The 26,123-nt window shown below is 33.9% G+C and overlaps 1 protein-coding gene across 2 annotated transcripts in view; it reads right to left on the reverse strand.

Annotated features, from left to right (window-relative positions):
* LOC146528109 (uncharacterized) overlaps positions 1-26,123 on the reverse strand; it is a 154,383-nt gene that overhangs the window by 111,167 nt on the left and 17,093 nt on the right. For both annotated transcript variants that reach the window (XR_014879142.1, XM_085204046.1), the window contains exon 2: positions 17,012-17,232. Coding sequence is in view for 1 of the 2 variants with exons in the window: in XM_085204046.1 (XP_085060172.1) it covers positions 17,012-17,111 (100 nt within the window). In the remaining variant the exon portion in view is untranslated. The remainder of the gene's footprint in view (positions 1-17,011; positions 17,233-26,123) is intronic.

The raw sequence follows: 26,123 nt of genomic DNA on the forward strand, positions 1-26,123 counted from the left end.
GATTTTGTGTAAAATATAGTATTATTATATCTAAGTACGAGCGTACAACTCGGTACACACTAACAGCTATTATTTATTTTACTTACCATGAGGCCCATCGTCTATCTATAAATAAGGTGGTGGTGGTGATTCGATTCGAAGAAAGATTATAAATAAATTATTTTAATTATTTTCACTTTTATAGACAATCCATACAACGAGGCTGGAAAATTGGTCGGAATATGGGGAACAAAGTGTCTAAACAATAGGTTCCTCTTGTTTACCCCGTTATAAGGGAAAAAGCGTGCAACTGCTTTTTTTCAATCAACCAAGTAAACCATTTTACGCAAAAAATGACCACCTGTAACAGTCAAAACACGTCACAACCAATCCATCTTTGTTTCCACCACAAAATAATAAGTTGGCAAACTACTGAAAAATTTCGCTCCACGTTTCAGAAACTGAAACACTTTCGTTTCGTTAGAACAAAAGGTGTCGATTCTGTTTACCGGCTTTAATTGGCCCCGGTTAGTTTTAACCGGATGAGACCGACTCAAGAGTTATCAATGGCGGCAACTTTGAATTGAATTACTTTATTGTTTAAAGATCTTTTGATTAATAATTCGTGTTTATAATTTAGATGTATATTATAGCGTTATTTATTTGTGAAAAGAAAGTACGAATTGATAACCTCGTCCTTTTAGGCGGTTAAAAAAATCTGTTTCACGCTTTTTACTGCAAAAGGTGTGTAGCAAATGCAAGGGATAGATGGAAACTAGTATTAAGACACTCCATTTTCCACCGTTTTATTTTCTGAATTTGCAGGATTCAACGCCGCGCTTTGTATGCCAAAGTAGGAATTCTAAATACCAATACTCACAATGCTTCCAGAATTCGGCAGAGAGTGGGGAACGGAAGTGTCTTTATGGGAACGGAGTATCGTAACACTAGGTTCCCAGGTTCCCTCTGCCAAACCGTGCGGGATATAGCGTAAAGCTATAAAAAATAAAGCTTTTTTTAAAGTAATTTTAAACAAAATTTAATCAACACTGACTGTATGCAGATGTCTGAACTATAATTAGCATTGGCAAGTCCTACTTAATTAAAATATTTCGAGAACTTCGAACACGAGACGCTGAAACTGCAATAAAAATAAACAATCAGAAAGTTGTAATTTCAACTTATATATTACATATAATTATATAATTTTGTTTGTCTTGAGGCATCTCCCACAAACTGTGGTTTATGGAAAAACCTAACGATTTTTTTGTTTATTTTAACATTTTTGTCAAAATATATTCAAAAGTATGTAGAATTTTAAGCATAACTATTATTTATTGAGTACCATTTTTAACAAAATCATTTACTTAACGCAGGAACCTTAACATTTTTGCATAGTCGGTCTTATATGAGATAAATAAAGCTTTAACATCTCGATAACAGACATAAGATATTTAAAAGCTACATCGAAACCGGTTAATCACATCCACCAACAGGTGTACTTCAGGGGACCAATCTGAGACCGGAATTATTAAAAATGTATACTAACGACTGTCAAAAAAATCCAACAAGAAAAAGTAAAGTATAAAACATACGACTTTTTAGTCGCTCAAAATAGATCGTCTGGTGCTTTGTCGCACGATCATTAGCGACTTTTTGCTCGGACGCGACACGATGTCTAGCGGTGTTGGACATTTAATTTTAGCGGACTTAAAGTGTACAAGTAATTATTTACGTGAGGGTTTATTTTATGTTTGCGCAAAGCAAATGTTATTAGTTAAATGTTATTGAATTTGATCATTTACTATATAATTATATACGTTCAAAATCATCCATGCATGTATATTATAGAATGCACAAAAAATACTTATATTCTAAAGATTTTTTTAAAGTAATAGTTCGATAAGTAACGGTTTTATTACACAGAAACTATTATAAGCATTCGCTATTTATTAACATATTAAAAATAGTAAATGTGATGTCTGTGGGTTCGATTCGAACTCAAGAGAATGACAAATTAAGATACTTCAATTATTATCAATTTCTATCTCTAGTAGACTAAGAGCAGCGTTGAACTTCGTAATTTAACACATACTGTTTCGGAAGTACTACGGAAAGCTGGGAACGATGTATCTTAACACTAGTTCACACACTCTCTACTTACACTGCTAAAAGAATACAAAACTTGAAGCTGCTTTGCTATTATAAAAAAAATGAAAAAGACTACTGTAGCGTAGCATGTTACTGTATTTAAGAAAAAACTGTACATCAATAAAAAAAATATTAGATCCCATCAAAAACTACCCGACGAACACCCATCCATCTGTTCATTTCTCGTACAAGAGACAAACAAAAAAGGAAAAGTTTCGACATTTCGACATGACGTATCGTGAAATATCAAAGGAACTTATAAATAAATCACGTTTTCAATCGCACCAAGATCTGTGGGGGTACAAAATAAACATTGTAAATTGAATCGACGTGGAATAAGGGTTTAAGTGACAAGTCGCAATTGATGGGACAGAGTGGTCAACTGTGTTTTGATTGTAATCATGGCTTTTGTCTTACGGAAAAGTATCTGATTGTGAACGCGATGGTTGTGAATTCGATTTTCACCGGTAGGAATTTTTTCATTTTAATTATTTTCATTTCAACAAAACAGCGTTAGATTCTGACAGAAATAAGAAACGACGTCTCACACTGGGTGCCCCAAACCGACTTTATTATTACGTCATAACGCTTGAAGGTCAAAAAGAAATAAATTACAACCTACACTTATCACTTAATATAATTAACTCGACTCAACCAAACTTCCATACAAAATCTAAAAGAAATACAAAATAAAATTAAGGAAAAAAAAAGAAAAATTAGTTGGACATCAATCTAAGTGTGACAAAACCAACGCAATCACGAGTGGAGAGAGGTCTCAATTACAACAAATCGCTTGGCCGATCCCCATTTTAATGATACATACATAAATTGTGCGGAACCAATTGTAGGGGGCCATCATTTACAGTGTGTCTTGAGATTTACTTTCTGTGAGGTTTTTACTGCCTCATAGTTTCTTTTATACACACAATAATTTCAACTTTAAATGTAAGCCTATGGTACGTTTATCTCTTAAGTATATACATATGAATAATTTTTAATCAATTTTTAAAACATACTTTCTTAATTACACAAACACACAACTACAAACATACTTTCTTAATTTATTAACATAGTTATTTATTCGTTTAGTTAGTTATTAGTCGACCTAATAATAGCAAAAATAAATAGAAACAATCTTACTTTCAAACATAAGTCATTAATAGAAGGCATTGCATCCGATGCACGAATAAGGCGTGACCGTGATTTAGTACATGACGTTTAATTGACTAAGGTAGGTGCAGCTTCAATTATCAGTACACACTTCTCGATAAATCTTTGCCACACCTTTAAATTAGAAGAGACAAACATATTTGTATTTCACACATTTTGCGCACATCAGAGGAGGCAAAAAAACCTGGTACTATGTGATACTTCTCTCTCCTATTTCTGCCAAAATTCAACACATTGTGTATTGAATGCCGAAATTCAACGCCAAGGTTTGTCTTATCAGAGCAGGGAAATGAAAACAGATCAATCCCCGAGTAAGAATTGAATCCACGACCATTGCATTTACAGTGATACTATGTCCCACTACCATCATCACGATCGTCTTTTCATATATCATTATATCGTCAATATTTAATGAGATGATAGTAAAATCAAATGACATAATAAAAAAAATCGAAAACACAGAATAATTTCCACTAAGCTTCCCTTCTTTTCCACTTTATTCCAACAAAACAGAATATGCAAACTAAAGATGCACACAAAAAGAAAACAAAAGAAACCCTTTAATAATACTCCTTTGCATATTTAAAGTAGGCTATAAATTTTTGTATATATGCACATACATACATACACACACATCCGGCTGCGGCGTCAGAGCATAACGCTTAAACGTTGGATACTATCCAAAGGCTTCGTGAATATAATTTTAACTACAATTTATTAAATTCCTTGAATAGTATAGTAGTAGCTACCAGTATAGTATAGTCGTAGTTGTAAGTGTTATAATTAAATAGCACGAGCTGAGCACAATGCAATTTTGTATTGTATCCAAAATTTATATTGGGACGGTCAGTTAACATGGATTTTTAAAAGAATAATTCTTTTATTATATTAAACTATTATTTTGTTTATATTATATTCAATTTAGAGACTATGCTTGTTGACTGTTGAGTGGCGGAACTAAACGCTGTGATAGAAAAAGAAAAGTAGTAATGTTTTTAAATATTTAAAACTCTTCTGTTATTTAGTGACCGACAACGCACAGATGACAGTTCAACAGTAGAAAGTTGAAACTTGGCATGGGAAGATTTCTTGAAATTCATATGAGAACGGAATTGGATAACATGGGATTTTTCATTTTAAAATCTTACGTAATCAAATTTGTAGAGAACTTGAAATAATATAATTTGTATAAAACACTCTATTAACAACAAAAGTAAATCATTAACAGAAGTAATAACTAATAACAAAAAAAATCAAGAACAATAGACACACAGCACTTACATTTTAACAAAACACTTAACATCTGTATAACATAGCTAAATATAAAAATTGCGTATTAGGTCAGAATAGGAGAGGCATAACTCATATTTTTGATCATTTTTATAGTTAAAGAAATGATAAGATATATCAGGCTAAGCAGAATTAATTATCTTCATGTTTTCGCTTTGGTAACAAGACAAAGCGTCGCTTTCAATTCCACTACTATAATAATATATAACACGCAATGTTCGATAATTTTGAGGAAAATGGGAAAAGGAGTCTCTAAACTATAGGCCTACCTGCCTGCCCCAGAATACAGTGCAAACCTTAAAAACAAAAACATATCCAAGCAAATTAAACCTTAACATAACGTTACAGAAAATAGAAATTTCTTACAAGCTCCTCTACCAGCGCTACCTTCGATTTTTTTAATACGCAATCTATTAAATTTTTTCTAAAAAACAAATTTACGACTTAGACCACTATACCGAGACCAATCATACACACCATACATTGTTTTAAGTCCTATAAGACTTCCCCTAGCCGTCCTAAACTCGTGCGGTCGACATCAAATACTCGATCGACCCTAGCGTTTAAACTATTATACTACGCAACCGCAACCCTCTCTAATAAACCTTTAAAGAATTCCAACCCCTTGCAAAGTTAATTTTAGCTCTAATTACAATTTGCATTTGATTTTATAGTCTGTTTAATCGTTTCGTTTCGTCAAATCAAAGGTGTATGGAGTTTTTATCGACGGTTTTTATTGAAAAGAAATTCCTGTATTGAAGTACTAGAAATGATTTGTATGCGTGTGAATACATTTTTTTTATATTTTCCTTTTTTTTTAGCTTCACGCTATATCCTGCACACAGCAGCTTCGGCAGAAGGAACCTTAACATATTGTTAAGAAAATCTGTTCCCATTGAGACACTCAAACACAGAATAATTAAACTTGTTCTAATCATATCGTCCTCTAACACCTAATTAAATCATCAACCAACAAATCATCATCATCATCAACTTTTCTTTTTAATAAGCCTCTTTGAAATCCGACGACACGTAATGTATCCTAAAGCCATTCTTTATCCCGATCTTTTAAACTGTCACCGACGGCCCGAGTGCTGGAGTCCACTTCAAAAAGGTGTGGAGTCGTCGCCTTTTATTACGTCAAATGAATTATATTCGTAATTGATGACAGTTATGCTGTTTTGACTCAGTAGTTATATACGTTTACAGTAGATATCAGTTCAATGTAATTTAAATAAGATAGATGATAGATAGAAGTGTATTCTTGTTCTGCATTGCTATCCTAGTAAGCAGAAAAAACCTAGGGTCGAGACACTCCGATCCGTTTATTTTGTTTACATTTTTTAATATGTACCATTTTTAAATAAGGATTGTAGCTATTTCTATGACTAACACAGAAAATATTCCACTGGTAATGAAATATCTGGCTATAAATCAAAGTGTTTTATATCCACAGATTGCTAACAAATAACCTATAATTATATGGTCTGTAAAGGAAAGTTGAGTCAAGAAAGAATCAAGAATCCCGCTTAAATTGGTCAATTTAAACGTTTATTAAGCAATTTATTATAGTATCTGTAAAGATATCATTTTGTAATGAATTTCAAACGGATAGTAGCAAAGGATACTTATTTGGCGCTACTGGTACAGTTTTGTGGGATGTGAGTGTACACGACGGTAGTAGAATCGATGCACTGCTTTTCAGATTCACGCTGCTAGGTGTATGAAGTTTAAGCGAATGATTGCAAGACAATAAATAACTGATGAAATATTATGAAGTGGGGAACGGTAGTGTCTTAATAGGAACGGAATGTATTAACATTAGGTTCCCAGTTTCTATCTGCCTAACCTTGTAAGAGCGGGTTGCAACGAAAAGCTAAGAAACTTTAAGAAAAAATATTACAAAATAAAAACGACTATAAAAATCTAGCAATAACAACTCCATACCATTTAATTCAACACACATGTTTCACACATGTAGTATGGTATGGCTCTATAAAGACTGTATCGGAGGAAACACCAATGAAACATTTATAGATCACTCATTTATTATAGAGATAGATATTTGAGATGGAAAGATTCATCTTGGAAGTTCCGTACAATGTGGTTAGGATGGATTTTGTATATTAGTTTTATTTTTTTGTAGCTTCACTCTGTATTCCTCGTATAGATAGAAGGGTAAGTGGGGAGAAGAGAAAAGAGAAAGTGTTAAGACAGTATTTAACAGAGTCCATTGCCCACGGAATGATTGCCCATTGCATAATGATTGCCCCTGCTGAGGCTCCAACACACACACACACGCACAATTCTATAAAATCGCGTTTACGGTCATTGTGCATTACAACTCCCAGTATTAGATTTTAAAAAGCACTTGAAACATGAAGATTTTTTAATTTTGCAGTTTGGGCTGTGCGTTGATTTTGGGTCAATCCACACGTCAAGTCATCCTACAGATTTATCAACACACAAACATAATTGAACTTAGAAAGAACTAAGACGAGATTTCTCAAGATTTGTACCAAGACGAGAAAAAATAATTGCTCATTTTAAAGCTTAGTCTCACGTAAAGAAAGTACTAGAATACTAATATTAAATACATAATTAAATATATAAAATATTAGCAAATAGATAGAATCTATCAACACTCAGCACCAATAAGAAAAGAAATATTTCACAATTTTTAAACCCAACAATACTTCTCGGTAACAACATCATGAATCACTGCAGGCACCTACTACGTAGCCAGCTAGTATAAAATTTATCACACCAATATGAGCTAACAGCTTATCTCGCTTACTCAGAGACCTTTCCTGGAAGGTAGGATAGCTTTATTTATAGCTTGGGACCTAACAATTACTCATAACCGCATTTCGGTACTTTAAAATTGATATAAATTTTGTTTGGCATATGATGACGTTGAATCATATGCCAAACATTTGAATTAGAAACTTATTTGGGGAAGAATATAATTTTATTATGAATGTTACGTTGATACGATACATGTAGGGTAGGCAGAGGGAAGCTAGTGTTAACGACACTCCGTTCCTTATTTTCCGGCCAATTCCGGAGTCATTCCGTGATGAGTGGCGGAACTCAATTCCGCGCTTTTCCCTTGAAATAGAGCAAAAAAATGAAAATATAAATGTAAGTAAATTCACTTCCTCGAGTGGGGATCGAACCCACAACCAGTCGCTTTTACAGCCATACATTGTGCCTTGATTTATTATTGGACGGTTTCCAAGAGGCGTGGGTTCAAATTCCGCTCATCTATATTATCCCGCAATAAGATTTTGAAGTAATAAGTAAGCTATTGTTACAAACCAAAGTTATCTAAGGCCGTTGTCAGGAAACTTTTATCACTAAATTTCCATAGAACAAAACAATAGGTACTGAGTCTGTTCTCAAAGTTAGTGAAAAGTAACAATCGTAAATCGAATTTGAACTTACTGACCTTTAACACTTTTTACTACTTAATAAATAAGATTTTAAAAAGTAAAATCTTACTTTGAAGTTATATTACCTAAATATTTAAGCCATCGTGGCGCGACAGTTGTGGATTTGTTTCCCACACGAGGAAATGAAATATTTCTTATATTATTAAAATTTATATTTTCAATACCCTGGTATTGAAGCAAATCCCGGCGTTGAGTACCGCCACTCAACACGCAATGACTCCACAATTCGGCGGTAAGTGGGAAACGGAGTGTCCTAATACAAAGTTCCCCCTCTGCCTACTCTTTTTTGCGTGGAAAGCGGGATGCAGTATGACGCTGGGAATAAATTAAATATAGACATTCCTCTGTGCTCTTATAAAAATGTGATCTATCTAAAATCGTCCGTCTCCTAAATTTAAAGCGCGAAGCTAAACCGAAAACTGACAAAATCGAAAGAAAAGCACATGCGACTTACCAAACTACTTTTCTGGAATCGAATCTACTATCAAATCACATCTTCCCCTTTTTAAATACACCACTGTTTCTTACCAACTAATAGGTACCTTATCAAAAAAACAAACATTACAATGCCGATGACACAGATACAGCATTAGATAGTAGCGCTTATCAAAGATAGGGAGATACTCAATAGATTTATTTATAAGGGGTTTTTGTGATGCTATAAATATGTAAATGTGAATTTCTTACTTCACTTAATAGTAAGAGCAAACGTCCTACATATATAAATGATATAGCAAGCAACAGCACGCCTTTTCCCTCGTAGCAGGGTAGGTAGAGAACCCTTAAGAAAGTGTTAAGACAGTGTCCTTTCCACGCTTTTTGCTCAGTTTTCGAGACTTTGCGTGTTTCTAAGATGAAATCGAATTCAAATAATTCAAACTCTTAGTTTACGAAATTTAATTCAAAATAAAAAATACATGCAAAATTTTTTATGTCAAATAACTTACCACTGATTCACTAAAGTTAATACCTAAGACGGGCGCAAGAAACTCAGTTGTATTTCTTTTTTTGATACCATTATTAAAATAAAATAAACAAACAAAAAAAAAATAATACATTTATTGCCAGTCAACCACACCTACGACTATAGCATTCATTATCTGTAGTTTTCTTCATTTTGACGTTAATCTTTTGGCGCGAATTCGTTGACAGTGACAGTTGGTTGCCGCCTAAATTGTTTAATGAGCTTCAGAGGTCGTTCATCATGCGACAAGATAAATATTTTAAATGGATAATGGCTTCTGAGAAACGAGAATGTAATGTTAAGAATTTACACGCGAAAACGTGAATGATTGAATACCTTTCGTCGTGTGACTGAGACTAATAAATAACGACATTTATGTATTTACAAATTTACATATGTATATATATGTATTTATTTTAACATACATACTGTCTGTCCCGCATATAGCGGGGTAGACGGAAGAAACTTTCCCCAAGTACCGTCAAATTTTCAAATCACACAACTTAACAACGTGCTTTGTTTTGTTACCAGACCGAAAAATTAACTTAACTGCGCTACGACGGCTCTTTGGATATTTCATTTTGTTAAATTTGAAAACAAAAAAAATATATAAAATCGCAGATTATAAATCCATTACGTTTTGCAACCGAAGTCTCGCCTCTCTTGTTTACTACTTACTCTTGTTTCATTTTGTTTTTTGCTATTGCTCCGTTACTCATTCTCCTGACGTGCCCACAGCCCAAGCTACCTAAGCACGTTCTTCTTCTTTTTTTAGATAGAAGCAGTCGCGGTGCTCCTGTTACCATAAAAAATAGAAAAAAAGTGTAAGTTCAAATCTTACGATTTCGATTTGAACTCACACCCATCTGACTACCGACTAACTTTTCAACCCAACATGTTATTTAAAACGTCCCCACCGATGAGAGCAGCATAAATAATCGTCCAAGCAAATTACCCCGAACGGGCGGGTCCAGGATTGATGGCGGGAGTGGTTGTCACTTTTGTCTTTTTAGTTTTTAAAATTAGTACCTACTATTGATGAGGCTATTTTGGAATTCAAATGAACAACATTCTTTGAGATGTTTAGTTTAAGCGAGAAAATATATGATAAAGGATTGGCTTCTCGCTCTATCCCGCAATTAACAGGGTAGGTAGAGCAGTGCTTAACATAGTGATAAGACACTACTTTCCTAACGTACCGCCCAATCGAGAGATCGAGACGTTATGTGTTGAGGGGCAGAAATCAACGCCGCATTATCTTGCGACCAGATCTGGGAAAGGAAATGAAAATATGTCAGCCCCCGAAAGGAAAACGAACACAAAACCATCGCGATTACAATCAAACATTGTCTCACGACGGCCTAACGAAGAAAATGTGTAAATATAACTAAACGTCACTTTAAATATATGGTACTACAACAATGTTTTTAATGATAAGAATTAACCTCATTATTAGCTGTACTTGAGCCAAACGTTTGTAATTCATCTTCATAATAATGCCCAACTTTAAGACATTATGAAAGAGATTTCACAAATAGGTATATAATATATGTAGGACCATTAAGTATAAGTAGTCGCGAAGTTCAATTTACTTTTCCCGTAAGGTAAAGCGCGGCGTTGAACTCCGCCACTCAACATCTAATGAGTGAGACTGTACTTTAGATTTCTTGGCAAGTATAACACGCCTATGACTTAAAGTTGGGAGGATACCATCGTGGCATAAACAAAACACATCTATTAAAAAGCATTTAAGGAGATTATCTTAAATAGGCACATGCCCTTATAATGTAACGCGGGGCGGGGGTGGGCTGTTAAACCACCCTTAAAAAACCCACTTACATAAAGTAATACCAAATGAGCTAAGAACATATAAATCAAGTAGCAAATCTTACTTAGCTGCAGTCATTTAAGTGTAGGGCTTAACGGAAGCTAAACTTACCGTTACTTGTTTTTTTTTCAAATAATGGACAAACCTGACAAACATAGCTTTTAAATTCTTTTTTTTTAACAAAATGGCACATTACAATTTTTTTAAGCTTCACGCTCATCTCGCCCATAGAAAAAATGAGAAGCAGTGGGAACGTAATATTACGACACTCCTTCCTCTACGCACCGCTCAATTTTCCAGACGTTGCTTGTCTTGATTGTTATCAAGAGAGCTAGATTAATTTTCATATATAAACAACAAAATATTTAGATTAGTACATTATCGATCGAACTCACAACTATCGCGAAATATAAATATAGTCAGTCACCGATTGCACCACGACGGCGGCGTCGAATAAATCAACAACCAAATCTTACTTAGCAATTATTTACGTTTAAAGTGTAAGCTTAACGGAAGCGCAACTTACCGATCGTCATAAATTGGAAGACCCCGCCTTGAGCTATGAATCAATGGCACAAAAAGCCGTGGAGACGGCCCGAGATATTGGTCATGGACTTTTTTGTATTGGCAAGAAATAGGTTTCGATTTACCGGATCTGGATGTTACATTCAATGGAATAGAATTGTTTTCTGTTAAATTGTTAATGTTTTGAGTGCAAGAAGTTAATCTATAATATTTGCATCTTGCATTTTGCAGTTTAGATTTTCATCAAATATACAATAGATGGTATCATCGAGCTGGCCTGGTGAGGAAGCTAGGAACTGAATAGTGGAACTCTTCAAAGGTTATTAAAACACATGTGTTCCGCGTAAAGAAGGCTAGGCGGAGGGAACCTAGCGTTGAGATACTTCATTCCCCATTTTTCGAGACATTGAATGTTGAGTGGCCGACTCAAAATGCTTGTCTTATTGCCAGAGCGACGAAATGAAAATAATAAATAATTAATTCAACCGAGTGAAAATCGAAACCACAACCGACGCTTTTCTGACTGATCCGATCATGTATCTACTTAAAAAAAGACAACTTACACATGCCTTCTCCATTGTTTTTCCTTCTCCCCAGAAAACGTATTATAAAGTCGGTGGGGATTTATTTAAAAGTTATTTCCATAAACGATGGAGCCGTGTCCCGTAATAACTCCGCGGGATTGTAAGACTTAGGTAAGGGCGAGGTAATAAGAATATTTACTTGTTGTATTAATGCAAACCACTTGGATGGGGTAATTTGATTTAAAGTTACGTATTGCAAAAACATGAAAAAAGGAAATTTTGCGTGTTTTTTAGCTTCACCCTATGTTCTGCACAGTTGGAACGACAGATTTTCCTCGATTTTCGAGACATTGCGTGTTAAGTGGTGGAACCCAACACCACGCTTTGTCTTGATAAGCAAATGAAAATAATTCGTTTCCCCGAATGGGGATCGATCTAACAATCGCTTTTATATCGTAGGCTCTACCTATATAACTATATAACTATATATATATATATATATATATATATATATATAAGCAGGATAATGCAAGAAACCAAAAAAAAATCCAGACGAGATAAAAAAAAAACTATCTTTCAAACTTGAAGCCGCTGCAATTGTCTATTTTCACTTTCAATCCTTTGGCTATTAGAGTTTAAAAAAAACATGAAATGTCAAACAAAGTTAAACTAAATTTATAACTAGCAGTTACTAATAGTCGTATACACTTATGGACTTAGTTAAAGTTAGTGTGACATTTTTAATTGGTTCAAAGCATATTTTAAATAACTAATTATATGACAGCGTCTGACTGTTAAGGCGGTGGAAGTCGAGGGGAAAGAACTATTTTCATTTTCCTGCTCAGGCAAGATTGAATGCGGCGTTGAGCTCCGACGCTCAACTTACATGATGTTCGATGGTTTATAATCTATTCTTTCAAAGTTACATAAATATTCTTTGTAACACGTCACCTACATATTCAATTTAATTGCTTAAAATCATAAAATTGTAAATATAGATTTAAGAGAATTCAAAATAAGTATAGTTAGCCACTCGCTTTTTCTTTTAGTAATATTATATCAATATACAAATCGACCAATTATACTTAACTCTGTACCTATAGTAAAAAATAAACAACGAAGAACGCTAGCGACAATCGAGATCTACACACACGTGGTAAAGAAACTGAATTATAAATAAATTTTCAAATTGTAACACTTCCCCGCTTCCTAATCGCCGAAACGTGCTTTTCTTAACTACTATTTTAAAACTTATGGCGTTTACATACTGTGCTTAATGTTGCTGCGTTTGTTTTTAACTTAACTGGTAATTAATTTTCTTTTTTTTGAGTTTTGGTTAAATAGATGGAACCTAATGTTAAGACATTTCGTTCTCTATACTATTTTGGAGATATTACACGTTAAATGGCGAAACTCAATGCCGCACATTGTCTTCCAGAGCGAGAAAATGAAACTTGGTATAACCACTCCCTCGAGTGGGGATGGATACGAAAAAAAAAACAAACGACACACAAAACTTAATCATAATCTCAAATTCAAAATAATAAAAAAAACAACATCAATATGACGGTCGCTTTTAAAACGGGAAGTTTTTCACAAATCCCCGCCTTAGTCGGTTAGCGCCATCTGTCATCATGTTTGACAGTTGACAGCGATTTAGAAATAGAACCATTTCAAAGGGCCCCGTTCACACTGTAGTGAAACGTCTAATTTGTTGAAATATAAACGAGACCGTCATGGCGCAGCGGCACAGTAGGCGCGACGGTTGTCGGTTCGATTCCTACTTGGAGCAATAAATTATTTTCATTTACCCGCTCTGGTATCGAGACAAAGCGCGTCAATGTATAAGTCAATAAACATTAATAACTCGAAAATGGAGGCGGTACGTGGTTAATGAATATCTAAACATTGCAATCCATCTGCCTATCCCGCTATATACGGGATTCAGCGTGAAGCTAATACAATTTAATTTGTAAACGTGGTAGGGACATAAAATTTGAACACCGGAATAAAACTATCTGTTAACGGGGGAACCGTTTACATTTTAACGTTTAAAATAACTGAGCGATTCCTCAGACTTTTATTGCATTTTAATGCAATCTGTTCATTCCTGTAGAGATTATAATAAATAACTCAAATATTTTTGACATAAAAGTGTAGATTAACTCTATATATACCCGTGTAAAAAAAAATATGATTCTGTCTATACATTAATCTTTTATATTTTAATTTTATCAATTTTGCCATCGAATTCGCACTATTTTAAAAAGACAGAAAGTGGAGAAAATATCTTTCAATAGTAAAATTTTAAAACTAAGATTAATCATATCAAGGTACCTACTACATTAAAAAGTTTATTTATTAAAAATTTCAAAGTGCTGTGCGCGAAAAAGCTTGAAGCTATTGTCTTCATAACATGACAAACTATAACCACTAAGCACTAAGGTACAACTCAGTTAATCAAATTCTACAACGCAAGAGTAAAGTGAATATATATTCCAAACAATAAGAGGTGGGTACACCGCAATAATTCGTGTAATTAAGACGAGTGCCTGCGGTTTTGTGGAATCCAGATATGGAGTAGACGTGGTAGTAATGTCCAAATACTAGTGTTTTTAAGTCTAGCGATCTGTTTACAATACGATTTCGCATTAAAAATTACGAAAATTACTTAAGAATTCAGCGGACAGTGGGAAACAGAGTGTCTTAACACTAGATTTCCGGTATGCCTCTCTCTACCTACCCTGCCATGTGCGGGATACAGCGTGAAGCTAAAAAAGCCATATTTTTAAGTCCACGCAAGCAAAGTTACATTAGATAAGACACGAAGATATTTAAAAACCACCCAAAATTCATCTTACGAAACGTAAAAATAAACAATGTATTACAATCTTACTATAGTCACTCACGTATCGAGTTTCGAACCATTGCATCGTTAAGCCGATTTACGAGCATGCGTAACACCCAATGTTACTTTATCTGTTATACAATCGTAAAGTATCAATTTTGATACGATTTTAGCTATTGTTTAGGCTAATCTGCACGTTGTGACCTTTAAATATGAATTATTAAATCTATTTATCATCAAATTCAAAATCAAACAGTATCCACTAACAACAAAATACTTTGCGGCCGTCATGGCACAACACCCATATCAGCTGATATCCTAGCTAAACGCGACCAGTTTTCGTTTCGATTTGCAATCGGGTTATTGACTATTTATTATCATTTTCTCGCTCTGGTAAAAGACGGCGTTAAGTTCCGCCACGCAACAGGCAATTTCTCGAAAATTGGTCGAAAAGTGAGGAATAGTCTTGGCTCTATGTTCCTTCTGCTTACCCTGCTATGTATATCCCTAGCGGGGTAGTCAGAGAGGGTCAGACAGGGGCGACTTTCCCTAGTTTATAACCTATCAGTATCTAGTAACTTAGCCAAATATTTATTTAATTTTTCTGATATATATTATTAAAGTCTAAACATCTTACCTATCTGATTTAATATAATAAATTAAAATTGAACCCACTATTATTGGACACAAATAATAGCAAATGTCAATCTCGATCTCAACCAAATATCGATTAACGAATAACCATTTTCCAAGCGCAGTTATAATGTCTACTCATTTCAACCGCAATACTACGAGGCGGTAATTTAAAATAACAAGTAATTGGGCTCGCGATGGAGGGTTATCGTGCCGAAGTGGTCTAACTAAAATTTACAAAATTATTATCTATTATATATTTTCATTTTCCTACATACATATAGAAGGGTAAGCAGAGGGAACCAAGTGTTAAGACACTCTGTTTCCCACTTTTCATTCGATTTTCAAAAAACTGCACGTTGAGTGGTGGAAATTAACGCCGCGTTCACCGTTAAACGATGTGCCGTTACGCAACGGCAATTTATGGATATTCTATAAAATTTTCATTTTATACTTATGCTAAATAATATAAAATCTGACTTAGGCCCCTTACCACACTGACTGTGGCAACGCTCCGCTACTTACATCAGCTGTTTTATTACTTTCGGTTAACGTCCACTTTTGTTCTTATACTGTAACTACAATTAGGGTTATTTTGAGGGGATCATGATTTTAATTTGTATATAATGAGGTTTAATTATGCATTACCAGTTGCTCGCCCTGGTTTTACATGGACATGGATAGATTCTTTTACTTTCATATCTCTTCCGGATAAAAGAGGGGCGATAGGGAGAATCTAGTCCGTGGTAGAGTTGAGAGCGGTGTAAAAGCACCCTGTTCTACATGCACAGCACAATTTTAGAGATATTACGTGTTGAATTGCGATTCAACGCCACACTTTGTCTTGTTGCCAGAGCGAGGAATTGAATATATTTAATTTCCCCGATTGGGAACGAACTTACAGCCTTTGCGTTTACAGAGAGTCACTGCACTACGACGGTCTCTGGTCTCATAATTACACCGTCAAATGGGAATTGAATCCACAATCGCTCCTTATAGAGTTATAGAGTTAACCACTTCTAAGCTCTCATCGTTGATGTCAAAGTACATAAGTGTAAACAGAATAAATTGTACTGAATTAGAACAAATAAAAACAACTCCTCGTACTTTTTTATAGCGACCATCTCGGCATTTTGATTGATCAATTTAAACAATTGTTACTTCACTATAATAGTTGTTAGATCTCGATCTCGAGGCGAATCCTCGCGGGTAATGACAAGTAATATAAATGTGTCGTACATTATTTTATATCTAGGTATATAACTTTAAAATTATTATAAAAAAAATGTTTAAATTTTATTATTAGAAAAAAAAATGTATTAAATACAGCATCTCGCATATAGCAGGGTGGACAATGGAACCTAGTGTTAACACACATCGTTCCCCACTTTCCACCAACTTCTCAAGCGATTGTGAAACGCGGAACTATCCAATCCTCTCGACGGCCGCTAGCAGAGGCTCGAGTTTCGCAGGGGACGCCTTTACGAGCACGAGCAGCTTCACATTGCTTGCAATTTTTCAGGGACTGATTATCCTCTTCCCTATCTACCCGGTGTCGTAGTAAAAGCCAGTAGGGCTAAGTTAGAAAATAAATAGGCGTAACTTAACGCAGCGCACACTTTATATATAAACAAATCAACTCACCATAAGAAGAATACACAGCCAACGTCAGCAACAGCACCACCCGTAGCGCCACACGTCCCAACATGGCGGCCAACACGTCGATTCCCGTAGAGATACCCATCACAACGCTGACTACACTACGAACGCACTATCACATAATATTGGTGATATAATAAAAAAATATCTTAAAGTCCTATGCGTGTATGTTGTTGATGAAATCATTCGCGCGTTCGATTGTGTATCTGGAAAGATAGAAAAAAATAATGTTACTACTTACTAAGGGACAAGATTATTAAATAATAGTAAATTGACTAGCTTTTACATGCGGCTTCACGTAATCTATCCCGTATTTGCAATGTTTTATTCATTATTAATATATCCTACGTAGCCTTCCCCACAGTAGTTCCTAAGAATGTTCACGCGGCCAAATACGCGAGTCTAACACTAATATTATATAACGTAAATAGATATAATAAAATCACTAAGGTTAATTAGAAAACTCAAAATTTACAAAAACCACTTTAAAAATTAACGCAGTCTTTCCAAACTGAGCTGAATTTCAGTTAACTTTGTACTTCTCAAGAACATGATTAGAATTTGAATCAGGTAATTATTTAAATTGGCTGAAAAATCATTATAGCGTACCACCAGTCACCTAGTTTTACAACTAACCCCTTATTTTGAGTAACCAGAGTAGGGGGAAATATTATCATTTATTCGCGACAGTTGTAGGTTCAATTAATATAACTTGGAAGTCAAATTGTAAATAAAAAGGTTAAACTCACCTAAAACCCTATAATATAATCTCTACATTAATTTTTTTATAAATTTTTAAAATATATTCAATTTTCCTTAGTGTTAACTACTTTAAAAAAAGTTTTAGCCACGCAATGCCCCGTTACCAGAGCAAAGAAATGAAAATATTATCATTTCCTTGAGTAGGGTATCAAACCCAAAACCAATCCCTTTCACAGTCGCACCGCACCTAAGTTCATAAAAACTAATTTGAACCTATTAAAACACTATTCAAAAATAGCCTACAAAAAAACAACGACTCCGCCGACAGAACTATTAATTAGTTAAATAGTTGACCATTGAGTTAAGTCGGTAAGATCAAGCGGTTGTATGAAATTACCTGCTATTGTCATCGCATACCTCATTAGATAAAGAGCGGCACCGCGTTAAATAACGCCACCCAAAACGCAAAGTTTCTAAAATAGGCGGAAAGTCGGAAAGGTAGTGTCTTAACACTATTTATAAGCTTTTATTTTTATTTTTTTCTAACAACACGCTTTTATTAGGTCGAGCTTAAAAAGCTATGTAATAAAAAAATAATAACTTAATTAAATCTAATAATTTGGCCTACTTTTAATAATTGTATCATTAAAACTTGACAGTTATAACGTAGCTTACGTAACATAAAATGTCTTCAAAAATTCAGGAAAAAACCTGAAGCTGCATCTCATCTAAGATGTAAAAATAAATAATAACTCAACATTAAACATTCACTTATACAATTAACCATTTAGGCAAGTCCAAAGTCGGCGAGATCAGACGGTGGGTATCAAATTACCTGCCAGTACCACACTCACAAAGGGGCATTAACTAAACAAAATGCACTACAGGTTATTAGTACATCAAAAGACGCATTAGCGTAGGGTTTGTTTTACACTGCACTATAGCGGCTGTGTGAAGCTATTAGTTGTTGTTATATATATAGTTTTTTCAGCTTCACGCCATATCCCGTACATAGCAAGGTATTCTTAAGACTCCCCTTCCTACTTCCGCCAAATTCTTGAAGCATAGCGAGTGAGTGGCGGAACTCACCGCCGCGCTGTGACTCGACATCAGAGCGAAAAAATCATTCATTCATTAAAACATTTAATATTTCATTTCTTCGAGTGAATCGAATCTACAACCTTCCGCGTTTACAGTTACAAACTTATACCCCCATCAGACCTCTATTTAAAAAATACACTTTCAAAATGTTAAAATACCTACATTTATCAGCAATATATTATTATAAATTTAACGTACTTTTGTTTATTTGAGAAACAATTGAAACTTAATTAAATACTTAAATACTATTTTCTGTTCACTGCATCCCTTAATAAATATGTATATACTTTGAGAAAACATGCAAAAAATGGAAAAACGACGATATTATGTAAATATTGAACAAAAGTAAACCGCTATAAATAAATACATACTATAAAAATAAAATAAAATAATTTTAAGCTACGGTAGGTCAGCTGTGAAACTTTACACTGATCACGCGATGGTTGTTGATTGTAATCTAATGAAATATATTTAAAAAATAGTTTTTATGTTGAGAATGGAGTGTCTTAACCAAAAATATATCTTCCTATAGCGCTATTCTTTAAAGTTCAGTGGTGACTGCACCAAGACAAAGGATACGTTATGATATCAAATTACTTTCAACAAAGGTAGTCCAGGGGCTTGTGAGACGTCTTCAACATGACATGAATGAACTTTTGTATGGACAAGTGCAAAATTGTATGGGGAAAATATTCTCCATTATGGTATTGTAATGGGAGGTAAAGAAGGGTTTTCTATTTATGAAGTTTGATATTGAATTACCGTTTTGTTGTTATTTGCGGAAACTCGTGTTTTGCTAGCTTTCTTTATGTGACGCAAGTTTGACTGCCTCCAAAATGTTAGAATTAATAGATATTTAGTAAAAAATATTACAAATTTATATTACTTATTTCATACAAAATGTGTGCATATGCCCGCTAATTAAAGTTTGTCTACTTTTATAAGTTATACTTCCCGTTGACCTACAATCCTGAAATTGGTACGGAAGTCTCGGTGGGGAATCCGACTCGCACTTAACTGATTATTTATAATGTATCTGCATTCAATTAGTGAAACCACGACCTATATAATACTTGAAAAAACATTCTTTATTTTATCCTCGTATTAAGACAGCTCTTGTGCTGGCAGTTCTTTAAAAGAGCAAGATAATATTTGAGATTACAAGTTCATTATAATAATTTTGCAGCAGATTAGATTTAAGTCTGACTGTAAGCTCGACGGTTACATTTCCACTCGGTGTAATTAATTATTTTCATTTTCTCGCTTTGATAACTGGAAAAAGCGCGGCGTTGAATTCCAACACATATCTAGAAAATGGAGAATAGGACCTGTTAACACTGCATAATACAACTTAAAGCTATAAAAGATCATATTTCAAGACTATTTGTAAGTAATTGACAGAGAAAAATGAAGGAACATATAACTATAATTAGGTCAATGGAAATGAAAAGCTCACTGTACAACCATCTTTACTTCACCACTTAGCCCAAAAAAATCAAGACACTCAAATAAAAAAGTTTAATTATTAATTCATAATAATAATAATAATAGGTTAAAAACTAAAATAAGTACTTGTTTCAATTTCAAGTAAAAGCTTTCTTTTGTTATGTCTACTGGGACGCGCCCTGGGCGTAACGTAGGCAGCCTAACGTCTCTCTTAATAGAATTTTTTCTAGAAAAAAATACACATAAAATAAAAATCTTGGGAAAAAATGTCTTTATTTTCCTTTGGATGTTGTGAATCCATTTCGTCTTCAAAAAATAACAGGCAATTATAATTTTTGGACTTTTATTCTCTGTTGTATGTGTATTTAAGGTTACATTATACATTTATTACACGTGTGTATAATTCTTTTGAAAGATAAAATAATTCGTGGCGTTTGTTTTTGTTATTTTTAGGTCGTCGCGTTACAGAACCTTAAGTCTAATTTGCATATCAGTAGGGATGTTGGGGATTCAAATTCATCACGGGAAGGATGTCAATACAAGATAACACAAATATTCCGGATAGGACTGATTGTGGTTTTATGAACGGAATGTTTTTTTTTATAAAAGAAACCTAATGTCCAAAAATTCATTTATTTACATCGTTAAAATTATAAAAAATCCTATACAATCCATCCAATTTACCTCAAATGGCACTCGAACCTATAACCTCACATACACATACGCACTACCCTTCAACTGTAATTTAAAACTTTCGATATAATTATATTTAATAGAAGTAGTATATAGTTTCAAAGTAAATTACAAGGTAGATATATCTGTAACAACTCTCAGTCTCGGACGTACCTTCGGGCTACTCTGCGACATGTTATTACTTCGAAGTCTATACTGCTAGTACACAAAGATAATTAAAACTAAAAAAATGTAATTTATTAAAAAAAAAAGTTGAGGCCAGTCGTGGCGCAGTAGCACACGTTTGTGACTGTAAACGTGACTGGTTGCGAGTTCGATCCCGACTCGAGAAAATAAAAAATAATAATATTTATTTTAATTTATATTTTTATTTCTTCGCTCTGGTAGTAAAATAATACGTGGCGTTGAGTTCCGCTACTCAATACGTAATGTCATGCGATAACCTGAATTATTATCCAATATAATGAACACTACATTTAATACGATATATTATACTAGCAATATTCATTCAGCACATACTACTTTGCTTTAAAAGTTCTGTACCAGCTCTGTCTCAATCCCTGACTAGGAGTCGAACCCACATCCATTCCGTTTACACGCAAAACCAATTTAATCAACACTATATAATAAAATATAAAATATTATATTAATAATACTGCTTCAGCATATACTACTTCGCTTCAAAAGCTCCACACCAGCTTTGTCTTAGACTTGGAACTTTCTTGACAGCTTTCATATCGTGAGAGAAGTTCAGCGCGCGGCGTCAGTGACCCGACGTCCGACTGTACGTACGGGTTAATCTTACTTTTAGTGAACAATTAATTATAATGTCATTATTATATGATTATGTCTATTTATTTAACTTCACGCTGTATTCCTCACACAGAAGGGTAGGTAGTCAACACCAGGTATGGTACTTGGGAACCTAAAGTTTACTTTCCAGGTATACAAAGACGATAGCAATATAAATAAGTTGTAACAAGCATATAAGAATTTTGACGTATGGTTTATTTGGTTAGAGCGCTTGGAAGGTATCCAAGAGGCGTGAATTCAAATCTCGCTACGTTCAAATTCTTACATGTTTTTTAAGTGTGAAATAGCACTTTAAAAATGTAAAATATTTTAAAATTATCAAAAAAAAGTATTTCTCCATTAAGTATGAAATTACACTAAAAAAACTTTGTAAATGCATATCGTATAAGCTTCAGTATGCTTCCATTTCCATCTATTATATCCCCACAAAATTAACTCATACAACTCTATACCACCACGAGGACGCACGATCGTTTCATAGTAACAACGTCATTTGTCGTTGCACACCCATCAAAGGGTAGACCGAAACAAAGTAGCTTAACGTGCCGACGTACATAGTAAATAATACTTGTGAATTCTACGAAATGCACTAAATATGAGTACAGCAACTGCAGTCGACGCGAACGGTTGGAGTTCTTGAGAATTTTACATTTTTAATGTGTTTTATTTTTATGGACACTGTCGTGGTGTGGTATATGTGTCTGGCTGGAGACTGATAGTTGTGGTTTTAAATTTCTAATCCAAAACGAATATCCTTATAATAATGAAAGAGATTCGAAAAATATTGGATTTTTAAATTACGACATTAAAGTATGTTTGATTATATTATACTTTCTAAATATTTAGTAATATTTACAGTGTTTATCAGTCTTTTTTTAAAGACATTTAATCAACCGGCAAAAGAAAAGAACGGACATGCGAACGAAAAAGAAGCCCAAACCAATACACTAGTTCAAAAAAGCCACATGGCCCCAACGGAAGTAATTTGAAAGCTCATAATTACAGCAAATCCATACACCTTGATCATATTCCGAGAATATATCGTAAATCTCAATCTATTAACACAGTGGGACTTCAAAGTCGTCGAAATAAACTTTGGTTTCTGGTTAAATAGTAAAACTAATTCAATTAGGTACGTAGGTACGAGTACGGCCGTTGCCCAAGCTGCTACGCACGCGTGCGGTTGCGCGTGCGCATGTCAAGTATTTTATTTATAAGAGTAGTAATAATGGATTAAGCTTAAGGCCAATCGTGCCGCAGGGGCACAAATGTCACTGAAAACGCAAAAACACAAATGTCAGATTGTGGGTTCAATTGCCACTCGAGACAAAGAAATATTTCATGTTTTCATTTCCTTGCTCTGGTAACGAGGCAGAGGCTAAATCTCTCCAAAAATCGGTGGAAAGTGGGGACCAGAACTGTGTTAATGTGAACGGAGTGTTTTAATATTAGGTTCCCTATAGGCTAAAAAAATAAAAATAATAATGGGTTAGAATATTTTCAAAGATAAAGTTTAATAGAATTGAAAAAATTGAATAAAAATATTCTTTACTAAACACTACACACGTCTCACATTTGAAACGTTAATTAACATAAAAAGGTCAGCATTGTCAGTTCTATGGAAAGCTACTAACGGCTTTTATATCAGTTGAGAGTTGCTCTTACTTATTTGAACTTATTATAATTTTATAATAAGTTCAAATAATCATTAAAAATCATCACATTGACGCACTAGTGACCTTCAGATATACCGACATTTAAGTATTAAAATTACCTAATTATTCTATACGTTATTTAGCAATTAATTAATAACTTTTAATGAAAATCAAACCCACAACTACAGACTGGAAGTCAGATTAAACAACTTCTTAACCAACAGACCAATCAACTATCAATAAAATAAATAGATATCGATTATTCCATTGTTAAAAAGAGCATCCCCTATTACTTATCGATGTCCCTAAATTGGACGGTATACGGGAAAAATTTATAGTTAACTTTATTACGCTTCATTAAAACACAATAGTTTGACAGTGACAGATGGTTTCTAGAAGTATCTATTGATTCTATGGTGAATGTAAATATAAAAAATAGCTTTTTTATTCATATTTATATTGGTTGCGCTATAATCTTATATTTCGAAACATCGAAACGATGTTTTAATTACAAAAAGTTTGAGTATTTCATATTTTTTCCCACTTTGAAATGAAAATATTACACAAAAAAAGTATAAACTTTTACTCCTATTCTGAAAGTTAAAAATTTGCATTTAAATAGGTAAGACAAATCACGGCGTTAAGTTCCGCCTCTCAGCACGCAATGGACACAGAATTCGGTCGAAAGTGAGGAACGGAAGTGTCTTAATAGAAACAGAGTGTAATATTTTGTAGAAACTTTGCAATGATACAAACAATAAGTTCAAGCAGGCAAAGCCGCAGTTGGGTCGCTAGTATTTTTTTTAAAAGAAACACAAATAACTCTTATCGAGCGCATGTTGTCTCATGGCTGTATCCATGGCACAATCCTAACGGGGGTTATAAAAAAATGCAAATCTCAACGTTTACCCAAAACCGTGGGTCGACCTCGTGACCTTATTTTTATAGTCTTACAAATAAATTTTAGTGAGGGGGAATATTTTTTATCGATATCGGTACAACATTATTATATATTTTTTAAGTTATTTACTTTTACAGTTTTATATTCTTATAACGCAGTTGATGTGTAGACGCTAATTATGAGTTCAAATCCTTTATCACTCTGCTTGGAAGTACGCTTATTCTTCTCTTTTATAGAACAAAATATTTTACAGACAGACATTCTTTTAACGAAAATTGCTATATATGATTTAATAAAAACAAATTTTATTGTGACAATATTACCAGACTGTAAAAGCGACGTTTGTGGGTTTGGTTCCATGTGGGGAAAATAAATTATTTTCATTTCCTCGCACTGATAACTGTAAAAGCGCGACATTGAGTTCCTCCACTCACATGCGAAATGAAACTAAAAAAGAAAAAACTAAATAAGCGTAATACAAAACTTTAATCGGTGGTGAAGTGGTAGTGGTATTCCCCTACACAAAAGGTAGACAGACATATAGAAGTAGACAGACGAGATGCAGTTTGGCAGTATTTTAGACATAATAGTGCGAAAAATTAAATTAATTTCTCACTTAATTAGTTGACTAGTATTTTTATTGAATAATAGTTTAAAAAATAAAGTTGAAAATAATAAGAAAAAACAACAGGAGCTAACACACTTGTAGCCTAAAATCTCATTCTCAAAAAATATTACAACGAAAACTTAAGCAGTTATACGTGTAAATAGCATCTTTGCTTATATGAAAGTGAGTACTACAAGTTAAGTTAAGAATCAAACCCACGACTATTTAGAGTTAAATCTACAAAAACACAATATTTTAACCTAAAAAAAAAAGAAATGTTAAAAAATCTTTTATTCCATTGAGAAAAATGGAAACGGCTGCGTTATTATTATTTAACCTTCTAATTTGCATCGAACACGGCGTAGGAATCGAGCCATTTTTCTTTTTTCGTTAAAAAGATTACTTCCTTTTCAATTTATTTTTAATAGAGAGGATACGACATGTTTAGAATATTATATGTAACACGAGAGGTCGTTGTGGCGCAGTGACAGACAAAATCCGATGTTCAGTTCTCACATTCAGCACGCAATGATTAAAATTTTTTAAATAGCTGATATATTTAAATCAGCTTCACGCTGTATACCGCACGCAGCAGGGTAGGCAGAGGGAACTTAGTGTGAAGACACTCCGTTCCCCACTTTCCGTCGGATCATGGAGGCATTGCGTGTTGAATGGCGAAACTCAACGCCACGCTGAGTCAACCGAGCAGAGAGTAAACAAAAATTCTCTAAGGATCGAACCTACAACCGTCGTGTTTCATTTATTACATAAATTCAACAAATCATTCTCTTAGACACTAAAATCACATACATAACGCCATTCGAGCGTTGACCGTTAAAATAATTCATAGTGTAACACCATAATCATGTAGCGGCTATTAAACAGCAATTTAACTTATCTAATGTATAGATTAAATTTATATATTAATACGATAAAGCGTTATTAGTTGTAGATTCGACTGAATATTAATCATGCGAAATGTAAATTATATTGTATGTTAATATAACCGACAGTGTCGAAATGGATTATGTGTTTGATACATATTTTAATAATTGGATGTTCGTGGCGTTGAGTTACGCCATTTACAGTGTCTCGAATTTGGAAAGAAAGCGGAGAACGGAGTGTTTTAATACTAGGTCTACAGACTAACTGCTGTGTATGTACATATTATAATTCCAA

The sequence above is a fragment of the Heliconius melpomene genome, chromosome 20 (genome assembly GCF_056956725.1).
Source record: "Heliconius melpomene rosina isolate 202511_hmr_F chromosome 20, ASM5695672v1, whole genome shotgun sequence".
Lineage (NCBI taxonomy): Eukaryota > Metazoa > Arthropoda > Insecta > Lepidoptera > Nymphalidae > Heliconius > Heliconius melpomene.